This window comes from Palaemon carinicauda, chromosome 14, assembly GCF_036898095.1.
Source record: "Palaemon carinicauda isolate YSFRI2023 chromosome 14, ASM3689809v2, whole genome shotgun sequence".
Lineage (NCBI taxonomy): Eukaryota > Metazoa > Arthropoda > Malacostraca > Decapoda > Palaemonidae > Palaemon > Palaemon carinicauda.
In genome coordinates this window covers 111157347-111175704 of record NC_090738.1, presented here as the reverse complement: position 1 = coordinate 111175704, position 18358 = coordinate 111157347, and the positions used below count along the sequence as shown (strand labels likewise).

Genomic DNA, 18358 nt, shown 5'->3' with positions numbered 1-18358 from the left:
TGTCAATAAACTGGTTCTTGAGAACCTTGCGTCTCCTTCACCTGTGAGCATTCATTCTATGTATATTTACCCGGGGATAATTCTAATAGAATGTTCCCTTATGCAAGCTAATATTGCATTGGTTTATGCTTCCCCTTAGCTGGAGGACTCCATCCCATAAAGGGTTGGTGGCGGATTTACGAGTTTCCTCCTAAGCGGATATGAACCTTTGTCCAATACGTGTTTTGAGCGGAGGACTGGTCGATATTTCATATTGACACAGTGATTCTTTTCGAACTTCGCTTTACCCAGTATGGGGTGAGACCACTATACTCGCTTGCCTGGGGTTCATACTTAGATATATGTACTCTTCGAGACTTTCCCAGAGTCTAGTAAGACTCTTCCCTGTTGGGGGTAGGAAGCTCTATCATGGTTTATGATTAGTTGAAAAGATGTATGACGGTAACATCTTAGGTCTCTAGGTCGCGTCGACTGGGGGAAATACTTCTGAGGAGTACGGCACATTTTGAGAATCCACAGATACAGTAATGCTCTGGTATACTTCCATCAGGACGACATGGCTTGAGCCCAAAAAACGGATTTTGAGCGAAGCGAAAAATCTATTTTTGGGTAAGATGGCCATGTCGTCCTGATGGACCCGCCCTTCCCTTTCTATGAAAGGGCCGTAGGACCCCTCCCTACATACAGTATCTGTAGCACCTCGTGTTTCGCTACAAGGAATGCAGATGGCGCCAGAATCGGCGCAGGGCACGCTTACGAAACGGGAGAAGAGAGGGCCTTACGAACGGCTCTCCCCTTTTCTTTCTCGTTTTCGTTTTCTTGCCATTTGACCCCTACGAAGTGTTAACTCTATTCGGGGTATAGATTGCTATGAGGCGTGTCAAGAATACGTCCACTGATATTTACGATATCCCTAAGGTCTTTTTTAGGGATACTCGCTCCAGGAGTTAGAATTCTGGGTACCTTAAGGTAAATTCTCTGGGAATATCGCCGTAGTTGTAATATACCCTAGGAAGCTGCCTTTAAGGAACTTCCATCAGGACGACATGGCCATCTTACCCAAAAATAGATTTTTCGCTTCGCTCAAAATCCGTTATTTGGGCTCTTCTCTCAGGTGCTAAGTCAAGAGAGAAGAGAGAGAGAGATAGAGACGGAGGGAGAGAGAGGAGAATAAACGTTTCGTTCAAGCGGGTAACGTTGTTCTCGTTTTTTTTTTTTTTTACTCTTCTCCCTAGTCGCTGTAGGGGAAGAAGGTGAAACGTTTCTAGAGTTTTATTCTTGTTCCCAGGCTTTATGCGGTGAGAGATTGTAAACGTAGTTTATTTGATCTAGTGTTTAGTCTCTTTTCCAGCCACTGAATTCTTTATCTTTATTTATGTTTTTCTGTTGCATTGTAAAACTGTTTTCGCAATTACTACCTTTTAATGAAGGATAGGATTGCGTGTTTCAGGTAGAAATCAGTTAAAGTTTCGATTTCAGTGAAATAAGTGCAAACAGAAAATCAATACTGATAAAGTGATATGCGCAAAGTGTTACAGTGTTGCGTCCGAGGGTTCGTCTGTCCGTGCCAGTTGTTCACCTAGTCCGGGACCTCTTACAAGCTCCCAAGCCCAGGGGAGAAGTAATGTCGAACGACTTATGGGTTCCACAGGCCTTGATCGACGAACAGACGTTTTTCCCTCCGTGGTTTCGGGCGTATCTACACACGTTGCCGACGTGAGATCGCCCCACCCACACAAAGACGAGAGAGCCCATTTATTCCTCGTCTGCGGAAGAGGTTTCTCGTAGAAACCATGGACCAAATCTTGCAGCTTTTAAGTGCACGTCGGTCCCTTCCGCGCAAGTCCAACGGCCTAGGTGTAGCCACTGGGTCAGTTCGGACTCGCTGCAGTCATCCGACGACTGCACACCTCCCAAGAGAGGCAAGGTGGTACCGCAACAGGCAGTAACTCCGTCTGTTGCCGCACCAGCTGTTTTAGACCCTCAGTCACAACGGACAGTAGCTCCGTTTGTTGCCGTTTTTTTGTAGACCCTAAGTGGTCTTTACTGCAGTCTATGCAGACTCAGTTAGCTGCGGTTATGCAGGAGTTTCGTGCGGAGAAGGTTTACACTGCTCTCGTTAGCCTACAACCTGCCACGGTTGTGCGCCCAGCTCACGCTGAGGCTGCCTGCTCCCACACTCCGGCTGCGGAGAGCTCCACCTCCGATGCGCAATCGACCCTGCCAGACGCATGTTAACGTTAGCCGACGTGCGGCTCCCTCCGTTAACATGCGTGAGCTACCGCATCAGCAGTGGGAAGGTGGAGTCAAGCTGCCGTGTTTTGACGCGATGCGTTAGTTTCCGCAACCCACGGCAGTCCCCACCACGCACCACCACTCCGCTTTGGTGGTTGCCTGCTCCCACACTCCGACTGCGGAGAAGGTTGACGATGCACCCGTTCGCCTACAGCCTGCCACGGTTGTGCGCCCAGCATGGCTGCCTGCTCCCACACTCTTGTTGTGAGAGCTCCTCCACCCATGCGCAGTCGACCCTGCGAGACGCATGCTGACTCCCACAGACACACGGAGCACTCCGTTGCCGTGCGTGAGCTACCACAAGCTGCAGTGTTTTGACACGGTGTGTCAGCCTCCGCAACCCACTGTGGTTACCGCCACTCGCCCGCAGCAGACTAGTCAGTCAGGAGTTCAGGCTTCCCCACACAGCTTTGGTTGTTGCCAGCTCACAGACTGTCAAGCAGTTTCATGACGTTGCCTTCTGGTCTGCTAATAATGCACCAGTGCTGTATGTCCTCACGCACCTGTTGTGGTTGACAGTTCAGTTTTTGACAGTTCACAGACTGTCAAGCAGTTACATAACGTTGCCTTCTGGTCTTCTGCTTATGCACCAGTGAGACCCTCACTGAGATAACCTAGCTTTTCTCGGACATGGTTCCTGTAGATGAGAAAGTGCTGTTCTCCCTCCTTCTGATATTCCTTTGAGGACTCTGTCATTTGGAGAGGAGCCTTAAGCTGCTTAGCCTCCTATGGACTTTAATTAAAGCATAACAATGCTTCCAGGGATGGTAAATGGTTCCGCTTCAGTCGCTAACCCCGTCTGTTGCCACACCTGCTCCCATAGACCCTAATGGGCTTTGTTGCAAGACATGCAGTCCAAGCTTGTGTCCTTGATAGAGGATTTTTTACGGAGAAGAACCTTCTAGCCAACAACCTTCCTACCGGTTGGTTGTACGCCCTGTTGACGCTGAGGTATCCTACTCACGTCCGCCAGTTGAGATGGTTCCTCCACCGGTGCGACCCAGTGTGGGTTGCCAGTCGCACGTTGACGTTAAGCGACTCTCGGAGGTGGTTGTGGACGTTCAGTGTGTCACTAGGAAGACGTTCAACAACCAGCAGAGGTGACTTGTTGTGACGCAGTGCGGCAACCTCAGCAACCCGGTAGGGGGTTGACTGCACAACCCAGACAGTCTAGACAGTTTCGGGTTGACGCTGTACTTCCTCGCGTCCCCATGGTTGACAGTTCACAGACTGTGCAGCAGTACCATGATCTTGTGTCCGGCTCCGTCACGCATCCACCAGTGCGACCGGATTCAGCGAGTCAGACGTTGCCCACTCCGTTGCCGTTTCCTCATCAGTTTCGGATGAGGAACCCTCTGATGAGGACATTGCTGAACAAGACGATCAACCCCCAGCCCTGCTATCCATCCAGAAGATGCTGAAGAAGGAACACTGCCCTGTCAGGCTGTGGATGAGTCTGGTTAGGACACTGTCATCCGTGGTTCAATTTGTGTCACTTGGAAGACTACACCTCCGTCCTCTTCTGTATCATCTAGCTTTTCACTGGAAAAGGACAAGACGCTAGAAGCGGTCTCGATCCCGGTTTCCGGAAAGATAAAGTCTGGTCTGACTTGGTGAAAGGACTTTATCAACCTTTGAAAGGGTCTTCCCCTGACTGTTCAGACTCCCAACCACGTTCTCTTCTCGGACGCATCGGACGTAGGGTGGGGTGCGACATTAGGCGGTAGGGAATGCTCGGGATTATGGAACTCGAGTCAAAGGACAATGCATTTCAACTGCAAGAAGCTTCTGACAGTACGTCTGACCTGGAAAAGCTTCAGGTCTCTCCTTCAAGGCAAAGTGGTGGAGGTGAACACGGTCAACACCCTGCTTTGACGTACATCTCCAAGCAAGGAGGGACCTACTCTCTGACATGGTACGAGTTCGCAAGAGACCTCCTCTCCTGTTCAACAGGTCTAGACTTTTCATTAGTAACGAGGTTCATCCAAGGCAACTTGAATGTCATAGCAGTTTGTCTCAGTAGGAAGGGACAAATAATTCCAACATTTTGGACCCTCCACAAGGATGTATGCAAGAGACTTTGGGCCAACTGGGGCCAGCCAACCATAGATCTCTTCGCAACCTCGTTGACCAAGAGGCTCCCAATACTTTGCTCACCTATCCCGGACCCAGCAGTAGTTCATATAGATGCCTATCTACTAGATTGGTCACATCTAGATCTATATGCATTCCCTCCGTTCTAGATTGTCAACAAGGTACTGCAGAAGTTCGCCTCTCACGAAGGGACAAAGTTGACGCTAGTTGCTTCCCTCTGGCCCGCGAGAGAATAACTCACCGAGGTACTTCGATGGCTAGTAGACGTTCCCAGAACACTTCCCCTAAGGGTGGACCTGCTACGTCTGCCACGCGTAAAGAAGGTACTCCAAGGCCTCCACGCTCTTCGTCTGACTGCCTTCAGAATATCGAAAGACTCTCGAGAACTAGAGGTTTTTCGAAGGAGGCAACCAGAGCGATTGCTAGAGCAAGGAGAACATCCACCCTTAGAGTCTACCAATCGAAGTGGGAAATCTTCCGAAACTGGTGCAAGTCAGTATCCGTATCCTCGACCAGTACCTCTGTAACTCAAATAGCTGACTTCCTCTTATACCTGAGGAAAGAACGATCTCTTTCAGCTCCCACTATCAAGGGTTACAGAAGCATGTTGGCATCAGTCTTCCGTCACAGAGGCTTAGATCTTTCCAACAATAAAGATCTACAGGACCTCCTTAAGTCTTTTGAGACCACGAAGGAGCGTCGTTTGGTTACACCTGGTTGGAATTTAAACGTGGTTCTAAGATTCCTTATGTCAGACAGGTTCGAACCACTTCAATCAGCCTCCCTGAAAGATCTCACCTTTAAGACTCTTTTCCTGATATGCTTAACCTCAGCTAAAAGAGTCAGTGAGATTCATGCCTTCAGCAAGAACATCGGATTCTCTTCCGAAACGGCTACATGTTCTACAACTTGGTTTTTTCTAGCCAAACACGAGCTGCCTTCTCGGCCTTGACCAATATCGTTCGATATTCCAAACTTTTCGTATGGTTGGAAATGAACTAGAAAGAGTATTATGTCCTGTAAGAGCTCTTAAGTTCTATTTTAAAAAACCTTTACGAGGCCCGTCTGAAGCTTTATGGTGTTCAGTTAAGAATCCATCTTTGCCTATGCAGAGAATTCTTTATCCTATTTTATCAGACTGTTAATACGAGAAGCTCATTCCCTTCTGAATGAGGAAGACCAAGCTTGGCTGAAGGTAAGGACACACGAAATTAGAGCTGTCACAACTTCCGTGGCCTTTAAACAAAATAGATCTCTGCAAAGTATATTCGACGCAACCTATTGGAAAAGCAAATCAGTGTTCGCGTCTTTTATCTTAAGAATGTCCAGTCTCTTTACGAGAACTGCTACACTCTGGGACCATTCGTAGCAACGAGTGCAGTAGTGGTGGGGGCTCCACCACTACAATTCCCTAATTCCAGAACCTTTTTAATCTTTCTCTTGAAATATTTTTGGGTTGTCCGGAAGGCTAAGAAGCCTTTCGCATCCTACTTGATTTGGCGGGTGGTCAAAATAATTTCTTGAGAAGCGCCTAGATTAGAGGTTTTGATGAGGCCCTTTAGTATGGGTTGCAACCCTTCATACTTCAGCTCCTAGGAGTCGCTCAGCATCCTATGAGGATCGCGAGGCTCAGTAAGGAAGACGTACTTAAAAAGGCAGAGTAATTGTTCAAGTCGTCTTCCTTACCAGGTACTTATTTATTTTATGCTTGTTATTTTGAATAACTGCTAAAATGAAATACGGAATACTTAGCTCATAATAATGTCAACATGTAATGCTGGTCTCTACCCACCCCCCTGGGTGTGAATCAGCTATATGATCATCGGGTAAGTTTAATATTGAAAAATGTTATTTTCCTTAGTAAAATAAATTTTTGAATATACTTACCCGATGATCATAAATTAAAGGACCCACCCTTCCTCCCCAATAGAGACCCAGTGGACAGAGGAGAAAATTGGTTCTTTGTTGACATCGAGTACTTGAGTACCTACTTGACAGATGGCGCTGTTGATGTACACCCCCACCTGTATAGCGATCGCTGGCGTATTCCGCCCGTAGGTTTTTTCTGTCGGGCAGCAGGGATGCAGCTATATGATCATCGGGTAAGTATATTCAAAAATTTATTTTACTAAGGAAAATAACATTTTTTAAACATAAAACTTACCCGCTGGTTATATAAGAATAACTATAGTCCCTTGGACGCTCCGTAGAAATTAAAAATCTTGTGGCAATCGCAGATATGCCAGGTGTACACTAACGCCCTGGCGGTAGACAGGCCGAACTATTCCAATCACTTCATACCTTCCCTGTGTTCTTGCAAGCAAGATGTATTGGAATTCACTCGTGATTAACCTGGATTTTGGAAGTATTTTGGTGATGTACAGTATACCTAATTTACGGGTTCTGGCATTCGCTTATTTGTTTGTTTGATCTGTGATCACGTGTTTATAACCTAAAAGGTAGTATTAGAAATTTTTCAACCTATTTTAAACCTAACGAAAGCATAATGGTTGGATGTTAACATCTCGTCCATTGATGACGTCACAGCCTTATGACGTAGGCGAAAAGTCTGACTTGCCTTTTTACAAAGAATAATAAGTGAATACTTTCTTATGAGGTTTAATTAAGTTATAAATTAAGTTAAAGGATTTTGTTATTTTAAGAAAATTTTGTCCTTTTAATAGGTTTTCTTTGGATAATCTTCGATCTGTCTTCAAAGAGTAACTTGCGTTCAGTTTATTTATGTTACGCAGTTGTCAGTCTATCGTTACGATATTACGATTTCTCTTTGTTACGATTTTTATGAATAGTACATTCTTTATACAAACTCAAGTTTTTAAGTTGTACTATATAAAAGGGACATTTTATTTTGCAATTGATTGGTCCTTTCAGTATTTTTCTTTAGTCAAAGATTAAAGGAAGTTACAGTTCAATTAATGTATATACGATGTGGTATTCTTTACAATCAATGTAGCTCACGATTTTGTGTATCGTTGTTTACTTGTTGGTTTTTGGAATGCTAAAATTGTTCGTATATTAATTGTAGATGTTCCAATGGTTACGGGTGATAATTCGCCTTTTATTGGAACCCCTTAATTTAAGGGTTTGTTTTGATTTATAGAGATATTCTTTTCTTATATCTATTAAGGTAATATTTTATATTTGATATTTTGTTGCATTTATATGGGATTCAGTGACTTTTGCATTACCATTCAAACCATTGACAGAATAGTAAGTCTCTCTCTACGGGGGTCATTTTGTTTGAGAGTGCGTATACTTTGGTTTGAAATAGTTGTGAAGATATCATTTTTACCAAAGAGTAAAATGCAAATTTTCAGTGCTAAATTAGTGCAGTGAAATTTATTCAATTCATTGGCGGGTGCTTCTGTTCGGACCTGTCGTTAGCCTAGCCTTAGACCTCTTTCAAGTTCCCGGACCCAGGGGAGAAGTTAAGTCGAACGGCGAAAGGAATCGAGAGGCGTAGCCTGGGGTTACAGTCTTCTAAGACCCGAACGGAAGTCTCCTCGAGCGTTTTCTGTCGATCCCCAGAACGCTCACCCTTGCTATAGATAAAGCGAGGTGATAGTGTTTTATAACATTGAGCGAGGACGCGCTTCAGGCACGAAGCTGAAAACAAAATTAGAATCATTCTGCGTGTTTTACGATTCATGTGGCGCGGATGTAGTGCAGCCGCTTCCACCAGATGGGTGTTCGTCTCCCGACAGTGGGGAGTGCTATGGAATCGACGAAGAAGGCGGGTTCGTGTTTGAAAATGCTGCATACGTGTTGCCTAAGATTGATCCTAATTGGTCTTTGCTGTTAGACATGAAACAGCAACTATCTTCGTTTATGCAGTCTTATCAGTCTGCTGTTGGCAGTGCGGTTGGGTGTCACGATTCCGGTTTTGACGCGGTCTCACGGGCAACCTGCCTATTCCGGTGATGACTCATTCTCGCACAGGCGGCCTACCAGCCGCAATGTTCAACGGTGGAAGAAGGTGGATGCAGCGCTTTGAGTACCTGCTTCTCAATGCCAACCGACCGCTCATAGCGCCTAGTGTCAGACTATCGAGGCGCGCCGACGATCGCCAGGCAGCACAGCATGCTACCAAGCGACATGACAGACAGCAGAGCGGAGTGGTGCGTCAGCGGAGCGTCAGCGTCAGTGCAGACGCTTCGTTACCTATGACAATAGACTTTGATGTCTACATGACCATGACCGTCTAGCGTTGGGACATTGTTGCGCCAGGCGCTATATTAAGAAATAAATTTTAACTAGAAAGAAGTTATATTCTCGGACCAAGGCCTGCTTGGCTAATTCTTGGTTGGGAGAGCTAGAATTAAAACCTCTAAGTATTGAGGTCAGAATTCAGAATCCTAAGGAGTGGACTCCTAGGAATCAAGACTTACTCTTCCTAGGATAGAGTCTCGTAGGAGGAAGGGAGTGACTTTCAGAAACTCATGAGAGTTTTTCTGAAGGGTTTCCCTCTTATTTTATACCTGCTGCTCCTTGTTCCGATTTCAGAGTTTCCCTAGTTGCGTTGAAGGTGTCTATTTATTTTATTATTATTACTAGCCAGGCTACAACCCTAGTTGAGAAAGCAAGATGCTTTAACCCAAAGGGCTCCTATAGGGAAAGATGGCTCAGTAAGGAGATAAGAAAATAAATAAATTAACATTAAATCATTCTCAGAAGAGTAACAATGTAAAGAGACAGTGCTCATGGTCAGTGCAATAATGCGTCCTTAATCCAGTAATGAACCTAATTGTATAGGTTGGTGCAGCAGCACCTGCAGCTACAACAGCAGGAAGTGCATTAAGGCCTTTATGAGAATAGAGCATAAGAGTATATCTCCCACCACGTGCAGATCTTTTATGATTTAATGTATTATGGTTAAAAACGCTATTGTTCAGTGACTCGTAAACATAGCACAGTGCACTGGAGGATGTTTGTTCGTGTCCGTCTTACTCCTAGCCCGACACCTCTCCCCTACTTCCCATCCCCTGGGAGAAGGAATGTCGGAAGGCTGAGGTATATCGCGGACCTTGAGCGCTAAACGTATGTTCCACCGAGCGATCCTGTTGATGTAGTCCAAGACGTTCCCTCTCCGCTTTGGAATGACGAAGTAAAGCTGTTTTCTTTGCCTACGATTGAAGAACTATGACGTCACAACCATGTGACGTAGTCTCTTGAGAAGAGCGAATTTTGAATGTCTTGAAACGATCAGTTCGTCATCGCTATGGTATCACGGATCTTGTGACATTTTTCTGTGTAATAGGACGCAGTTCCCTGACGAGGATGGCGTTTTACATTTTCCCTTTCTACTAGACTAGGAAGTTACTCACCATGAACGCACGCGAACAGGACTTGCCCTCGCAGCAGGCGTGTCACGATGCTTAAGCTGGAAGCAATCGAGCGTGTTTTCTTACACAAGAGAAGCGGAAGTCAGACAAGTTGCATACAATCCTAGCTTCCTCTGGAATCTTACGCACTTTCAGGGAAGAAAGAGTTTGTCCTCGTCGAAGGACGCAAAACCTAGACTTGGTAGTCACCAATCAATGCCTTCAAGACCTTTCAGGAGTCGTATGTTTCCTCCTGCAGTAACTGATGTTCGCCGGAGGTTTTCTTTCCGAAAGAAGGCGACGTGTCAGCACCAAAAATCGTGTAAGACGCGTAGTTCATTGAGGGAAAAGGTGCTCAGTTTACTTCTGTTCACACTTCTTCTTCTCCCCCAGATTGGGGAATGTCTAGTACTTTCCTCTGGGGACTAGCAACTACTGTTGATGATATCTCGCAGCATTAGATACGTTCAGGTCGCGCACAATGCGCGCTGGAAATGTCATAAGGACTTTCCCAGGTCGCTCACGGGACTACGGTTGATGATCTCTCACAGCCATCACTCACGCTTGAGTTGGCGCACACGGTGCCCCGCGAGTGTAGGTTTGGTCTGAGCTAAAAGAGGTCAATTTTATCTCTTTTTGGCGTTTACGATTCTCGGGGGGAAAAATTTCTCCTAAAAGAATCTAAGGACAACCATAGACCAAGAAAACGGTCTTCCGATAGTATCAGACAGCGTAGTTCTCCGATGCTCAGCAACGCTTCCTCACAGAGATCAGCGCGTGTTACGGGAAGCGTTAGAGCAGATGCATGTGGCCATCTGGTCTTTCCCTTACGGCAGACGCAGACGCCAGTCTGGTCATATGCTTGACTCTGACAGTCAAAGTTGATCCTTTCAACAAGTTGTCTCACCTTCGCGGTCTGCGGGACACGCGACTACCACTCATGCGGACGCATGCTACAAGCGGACAGCTCTTGGCAAACTGATCAATCTGAAATCCCAAGCAACCTAGACGCATGTGTCAGCCTAGACATATGCTGGATAAGGTCAGTCAGGTTTTTTCCCGCATCATGATAGACTAACAGTTGCTTCTTTGCGCCACTGACCGGACGCGATGCTGTCGCCTCCTCGCGGCACACTGTAGATTTGCAACAGGTGGGATATAGACAGAGCGCCGTATCCACACGGCAAGGTGAACGCATACTGCATACTGACACCTTACGGCAATGCAAACACATCGGCATTCTGGTCGCATGCTAGACGCATACAGTCAAGTCTTTTTCTCACAGCAGTATAGACAGATTATTGTCTCTCCTTCACGTCTCTCTGGCCACGCAGCTAACCCTTCCTCGCATTAAGCTTTAGGTTTAAAGTATGTTGAACACTCGCTGGTTACACACGATCAGGTCCTAACCTCACAGCATGAGGTTCACATTGTTGATGCTTCTTTTCAACAAGCCTAGCTTCAATATCGGTTTCTTGCGATCAATCTGGACGCGTTTTGGGAGGCAGTATAGATCTTGACTCTCTCTCGCGGCATGTTGAGCATATGCAGCATGCTGGAACCATACTGGACTCATGCTGGGCCCATGCTGGGTGCATGCTGGAAGCATGCCATCAGACCGTTTCCCCGTGTCAGGATCGCGAACGTCTTATTTTAAGCCATCAAGCTTTAGGTCTGGCTGCCTCCAGTATTTCGGAAAACCCCTAAGATCTACAGGGTTGTTCGAAGGAGGCAGCTGAGGCTATCGCTTGTACAAAGGACTTTTACCTCAAGGTTTTGCAGCCCAAATAGGAGGTTATATGGAGTGGTGTAGAGCTAAAGCAGTCTCTTCATTTAGTAACTCTAAAACACAAGTGGCCTATTTCTTCTTAGACCTTAGAAGAAAACACATTTTTTCCTCCTCGACCATCAAGGGGTACAGGAGTATGCGGGCAGCTGCCTTCAGACGCAGGCGATTGGATCTATCGAATAAAGACCTTATAGATCTTCTCAGATTGTTTGAGATGACTAAGAAGCATCAGCTAGATTTGCCAGCCTGGAATTTAGAGGTTGTTTCTGGAATTCCACGGTAGTGACAGATTCGAGCCTTTACACTCGGTTTCTTTTTTAAGATCTGACTTTGGAGACTTTTCTGAGTAAGTCTGGCAACAGTTGAGAGTCACTGAAGTTCACTCTTTTAGCAAGAATATGGACTTCAGAAACGGATAACCCATATGCGCCTTGCAACTTGGATTCTTGGTCATAAACAAACGTCCTTCTCATCCATGGCTTATATCTTTCGGGATCACTATTCTCTTGAATATGGTTTGTGAAGAGTTGAGGAGAGTTTTTTGTCCGGTTAAGTTATAATCCCACCCTCCTCCCCTCTAGAGACCAAGGGGCATGGAAGGTCTGAAGTGATTGGAATAGTTCGGCCTGTCTACCGCCAGGGCGTAAACCTAGCATATCTGCGATTGCCACAAGATTTTGAATTTCTGCGGAGCGTCCAAGGAACTATAGCTATTCTTATATAACCAGCGAGTAAGTATGTTCAAAAATTTATTTTATTATGAAAATATAATTTTTCCATAGATTTTAATGTTTTGAGAAATCGGGCATCAGTTTTTTTTTTTTGTAATGGTTGATTAAATAAACTTTAGTACTGTATGTATAAGTATTGGCTTTTAGCGTTAATTTTCCTCAAACCTTATGATCATAAGGACATAATCAGCATAATGAGCGTTATTTATCAAGTAGTGAGCCCCTTCCCTCAAATCCAGAAATATAAATGCTGCATGTACCAAATGCTCACACAAGCAAGATGTATTCATTGTGCTGGTTAATCTCCTTTTAATAATAATAAACAGGAAAGTTGTGGCTACTAAAATGTATTCTCATCTGTATATTCTAGGAAAATTTTTAACTTTAAACATACTGCATTTAGTTATTGTCTGATACTTATGTATTTTTTAGGATAACCATAACATAAAAATTGTAAATACATAAAAAAGCAGACAAAGAAATACAATGAAGTTTACCTAGACGTGCTGCAAACATTGATTTACGATATCATACAGAAAATAAGAAAATGGATAATCTGTTCTTTAGGAAATCTTAGAAAATGGTAGTGTTACTAAATAAGAGACTAATATAAATATCATTCCCTGAAATTCTAGAAGAAAAAGTAAATATACTGGTAACCAGGTCAGGAAAGAGTTGCGTAGAGGACCAGATATGCTTGCATAACAGGAAGTATTATACAGTAGTTCTAACCAAAAATGCAATACGTGTAATCTGAATTTCCAAAATTCCAGGTAGATGTCGGGAGTCGTTCCTCTTAAAGGACGATAGTTTGAATCGATATAGGAATAGATCATAAATTTTTTATTGGTCCAACACCAAATACAAATCTTTCAGCTCTTTACTATGGAGATATATTTCAGCAAAATCTGAAAATAGCTAATGGATTTTTAGGGAGGTGTAACTACCAAATGCTACAGTAGTTAGGTGGGTGGTAGGACCAATCACCCCGCTCACACACGCAGTATCCAAATCAAACCACTTTTTATATTGGCTCAGTAGATAGCAGACGTTCCGTCTCTGTCTACCATTATCCTTTTTGGGCTCAAGCCATGTCGTCCTGATGGAAGGTTCCTTCAGGTAGCTTTCTGAGGGATATTTGGCTACAGTGATAATCCCAGAGAATTGACCACACATCTCCAGAATTCTAACTCCTGGCGCGAGTATCCTTAAAATTTCTCTTAAGGATATCACACAATATCGGGACGTATATCTTGATACGACACATGGCAATCTTCACCCCGAATAGTGTTTTTGTTTCGAGAGGGAAGAGTGGCGAAACTGAAGGGGAGCCGTTATCAAGATTACCCTTCCTCCCGTACTATTACAAGGCTCCAAGATGGCGCCCATTCCTTCTTTGGTAGCGATTTCGCACGGTGGTTTTCCCTGTTATCTAACGTTCTCGAGAAGATTCATTATGCATTCTCTAGCTTCTTCTGCCTCTGGAAAGCTGAGTATTCAATCTTTACAGTGTATAATTTTAGCTCCTGCTTCACAGTGAAATTAGTTTAATTTAATGTGTTTATGGAGCTTGGCCAGTCACCGGAGGCGCCATGTGGGCGCTGTCGTTCGTCATGCATGTGTTATTTAGTCAGCAGAACGACACTCCCGGCTTAAATAGCATTAATAAAGTATGAAAGCTATTTAGGCACAATTGTACTACTGAAGATATGGTTATGCATACAAATTTCCTCTTCCTTATGTCGATCGTATACGTTAGAGTTTCGGCGATTTAGGTAACCGAGATCTCGCCTGCGCTAGGCTACCTAGCCTAGGCGCTTTAGTAAACTTTCACACATTATCCCTGTTTACCCTCGTGTATCGTTTTATCAATTCAACAGGAGATAGTATATCTCCTAGAATTATTTATATAACTCGATACTCATTTCTGTGGAGATTTTAGGGTAATCCCTCCTTCCCTCTGAGTGCCGCCATAGGCGACAACCCTATCTTGGTCTCGCCATAGAGTAGTCACTCCGGCTTGACTTGGCTAGTGTTTTTTGTCTCCCACCCTTGCCGGCAAGTATCTCGGCTTGGGTTTTTGACAGGACCTTAGAGTATTCAGTCTTTTTGCCGGCGGCCGAGCTGCAGGGTGAGTAGTCACTCCCCTGCCGGCTTAGAGCTGTCAGCATAGGAGGCTAAGCCTTCCTAGGCCGCACTTGAAGTGGTAGTATAATGCCGCCACCTTCTCCCCTGCGGTCTAGAAGACTAGTCCTGTTTTGGCAGACCCTAGGCTGAAGAATAGATATTCTTCTGCCGTCTAGGATGGCACCGATACTGAAATAAATTTTCACCCTTGTGTGGAAGTGGCGGCAATACTGCCGCCTTCTCCTAACACTTAATACAGGACCCTTTCCCTGCCTCTCTCTGTCCTTTAGCGGTGGCCTAGGTATCGCAATCCTGTGGCCGTCGTCCTACAATCTCCCCGCTTGCCGGGTAGATCGCAGTGCTGGCCGGGCTCCTACATAGGCGGCTTATAGCCTCTCTGTCTTTCCCCTATGGACGCAAGGCTCCGGGAAAGGTTGTGCCGGCTATGACGGCTGCCGGTGGGAGACTCCTCTGCTGTTGAGTGTTCTTCAGTCCTCCCTTGGACTGCCATCCACATCCTTGAAACCGGCAGCGACCAACAACGGATCTTGTGGCTGGATGGAAGCCTGAATGATGCATTCTCCCCTTCCATTTCAACCCTCATTCTGGAGGAAGGCAGTAAGGTTATATACCTACACCCTTATTTATTATAAACATACATTTTAATAAGGCAGCCCTTCACTCCGTGCTTTCTCTCTCTCTGTCGGCTAGTGCCGCCAGGTACTAACCCAGCGGGCAGCATGCCAGCTGGACTGATACCACCAGGTACTAACCACCGGTTCCGCCAGGTGCTAGCCTAGCAGGCAACGTGCCGGCTGAACTGCAGTGTATGATTATACAGTAGCCAGTATATTTGCAGTATATACTGCAGACAGAAAACTATAGTATATATTATACAGTGGTTATTTTCCAACATAACTTGTGTGTCCTTGCACAGTCTATTGTTGAGACCAATTCCATATTGAAAAAAAGAATTATTTCAATACACTGATAAATAATCAGTTGATAACTTACCCCACAATATTAGATAATTTAAGAAGGGTCAGTGTTAGTATACACTTATTCTATCCCTAGAGGTTAGAACCCTTCTCTTTTGAGTTTGCCTTGATAAGGAAACTAAAAACTTTAATATTGGGGGAGGTCACAGCAATTGGCTGGACAGGAGGCACAATTATGTCTTTCCTATTTCCTTTCTAGCTTACTATCCTAAGCTTTAATGGTTAGAATATTAGTATTTTGCATACTGTAACCTGTTTATTATGTGTGATAAACAACTGCATACTCATTTAATTTTCCTTTCTTTACAGGAGGAACCCCAAATGAAGTGCGAGGTGATTTTCTGTAACCACAGGAGTAGGAACTTCTGTGGTCACAAAGCGTGCAGGTCTCATGTCGCCTGCACCATTACTACCGAAACCCTGCGGTACTGGGACCCCAAGACTGCAACATCTGCCTGGCATTGGTGTTTCGACGACCCCAAGTCAACGGAGTCGAGGGATGCAGCACGAGAAAAGCTGCGCAAATGGGTACGAGGGTTCCAGAAGAACTCTCCGGGACCGTACCTACCTAATGACAGGATGCGTAGCTTGCTGTTCCCGAAGGTAGGTAGTGAAGCTGTTGTGCCCCAAACACGACCCGGACCTCCCTGCGTCCAGATTGCCATCGAGACGGATGTCAGTTAGGCATTGCAAAGCATGGACATCCACGAAGAAGAAAGGATGTCTGAAGCCACGGACTCTGAAAAGGATCTACTTAAGGATGATCCCGAGGAGGAGTCTACTCTACCTCCTGGAGAAGAAGAAGAAGAAGTCGAGTCGGAGTCCCTTCTGTCTATGCCGGCTCTGGAGCCGACACCCTCTACATCTGCTTCTACCCCTCCATTGGACAACATGAGCCAGGCAATTTTGGCTCATATGACAGCCTTAATGGAGAATATTCGCAAGCAAGGTAAGCGAGGCTCGAGAAAGAGCTCCATGAAGCTCGAATCACCGCCTCCCGAGGGTCATTCAAGCGACTCAGAGTCCAAGACCTCCCACCCTGCTCCGAGACGAATCCCCGGAGGTACGCAGATTTTATGCCGATTACCAACGGCAAGCTCTACATCTCTGAGAAGATGGGAGCCGTCCCCTTAGATAACATCCAGTTCTGGTCAAGCTTTAATGCTTACCCTGACTGCTTCATTCGACTGAAGCAGGAGCGAGCGTCAAAAGAGGAGACGGAACCGAAGGAGGTCATGGTTTTCGACCACGACAAGGCACAGGCTCTCTTGTCGAGCAGCCTGAAAAAGGTGGGTTACACAAACTCGAAAGTGTCTGCCTTGAGCAAGAAACACCCTACCTTTCTTGCTCCTGCTACAATAGCCTTCCCCTTTATGTCAAAGGCTTTTAAAGCTGTTGCCAAGGCAGTGGAGGCAGGCAAACCATGCCCTGCACTTGAGAAGTGTAGGCCTCTGTCGTTAGCCCTGCCCATGGAAGATAATGAATGGAAGGAAGTCCACCTAACCTTTTGAGTAGGGAAGTTGGATGCAGATATCGCGGGATGACAGTTCAGCGAAAATCTCCTGAAACTGTCAGACTTTCTCTTGCGCAGGGAGCAAGAGACGAAGGAGAGACTTGTGGCATCCTTATCCCTACAGAACTGCATAGAGATGTGTGTAGGCCTAAAAAGCACCACAGACATGCTCATGGTCCTGGCCAAAATGCATATGGCCACCTTAGTAAAGGACCTGTACGCCTTTATAAAGGCTAGGAGAGCCTGTAGAGAGTTCGTGTTTGCTGCAGCAACAGTAAAACACGAACCCAGGAAGCTGATATCTTCCAACATCTGGGGTAAAGACCTCTTCCCAAATGAAGTGGTCAAGGAGGTAGTTGATAATGCTGCCACGGAGAAAAGAAACCTTCTCCAGAAGTGGGGCATTTCATCTAAAAGGAAGTCTTCCCCGGATGCGGGTCCCCAACCTAAAAGGAAGACCAAGAAGCTTAGACTACCCTCTCGGCCTGCCCAGCAACATCCTACAGTCAACATGACCGCTGTGCCCCAAGTGGTTGCTCAACCACAGACCACATTCCAAGTGGTGCCTCAGCAGCTGATTGCCCAGTCACCAGCATTCAACCCTGGGTTTGAGAGGCAAACCACTACCTTTCATACGAAAGGTAAAGGCTCCCGACGGGGCTCCTCAAGACACTCCTCACGAGGTAGGGGAGGACGCGGTCAGGGAGGTAAACCCTCCGGACAATCGAAGCAATGAGATGCTTCAGGTAGGAGGGAGGCTCCAACACTTTCAGGATCGTTGGACCTTCGATCTTTGGGCACACAGCCTAATCAAGAATGGACTAGGATGGAGATGGAACAAGCTTCCACCATCATTTCCTCAATTCTTCCAACACTCCACCCCCTCATTGGAAGAATATACCTTAGAACTCTTGAGCAAACAGGTTATAAGGAGAGCAAAGTCCATCAAATTCCAGGGAAGGCTGTTTTTGTGTTCCCAAAAAGGACTCGGACAAACTCAGAGTCATTCTGGTCTTGTTGCCACTCAACAAGTTCATCGAGAACAGCAAGTTCGGGATGTTAACCCTTCAGCACATAAGGACCCTGTTACTAAGAGGGGCGTACACAGTTTCAATAGACCTGGCAGATGCTTACTGGCATCTCCCAGCCAACTGCCCCCTCTCCTCCTACCAAGGAGGAAGAAAAAGTATGTCTTCAGAGCCATGCCCTTCGGACTAAACATAGCCCCAAGGATCTTCACGAAACTTGCAGACGCAGTCATTCAACAACTCCGCCTAGAAGGCGTTCAGGTAGCAGCATACCTGGACGACTGGCTGGTGTGAGCAGCATCCAGGATGGCTTGTCTGCAAGCATCCAAGAAGGTGATCCAGTTCCTGGAACATCTGGGATTCAAGATCAACTTCAGGAAGTCTCAACTCTCTCCAGCTCAGGAGTTTCAATGGCTAAGAATCCATTGGAACTTGAAGTCA

The 18358-nt window shown here is 45.7% G+C and overlaps 1 protein-coding gene across 1 annotated transcript in view; it reads left to right on the top strand.

Annotated features, from left to right (window-relative positions):
* The first annotated feature begins 16072 nt into the window (after positions 1–16072).
* Positions 16073–18358, top strand: part of LOC137652922 (TBC1 domain family member 31-like) — an 83821-nt gene continuing 81535 nt past the window's right edge. The window contains exon 1 of the mRNA XM_068386318.1: positions 16073–16325. Within this exon, the coding sequence (XP_068242419.1) occupies positions 16073–16325 (253 nt within the window). The remainder of the gene's footprint in view (positions 16326–18358) is intronic.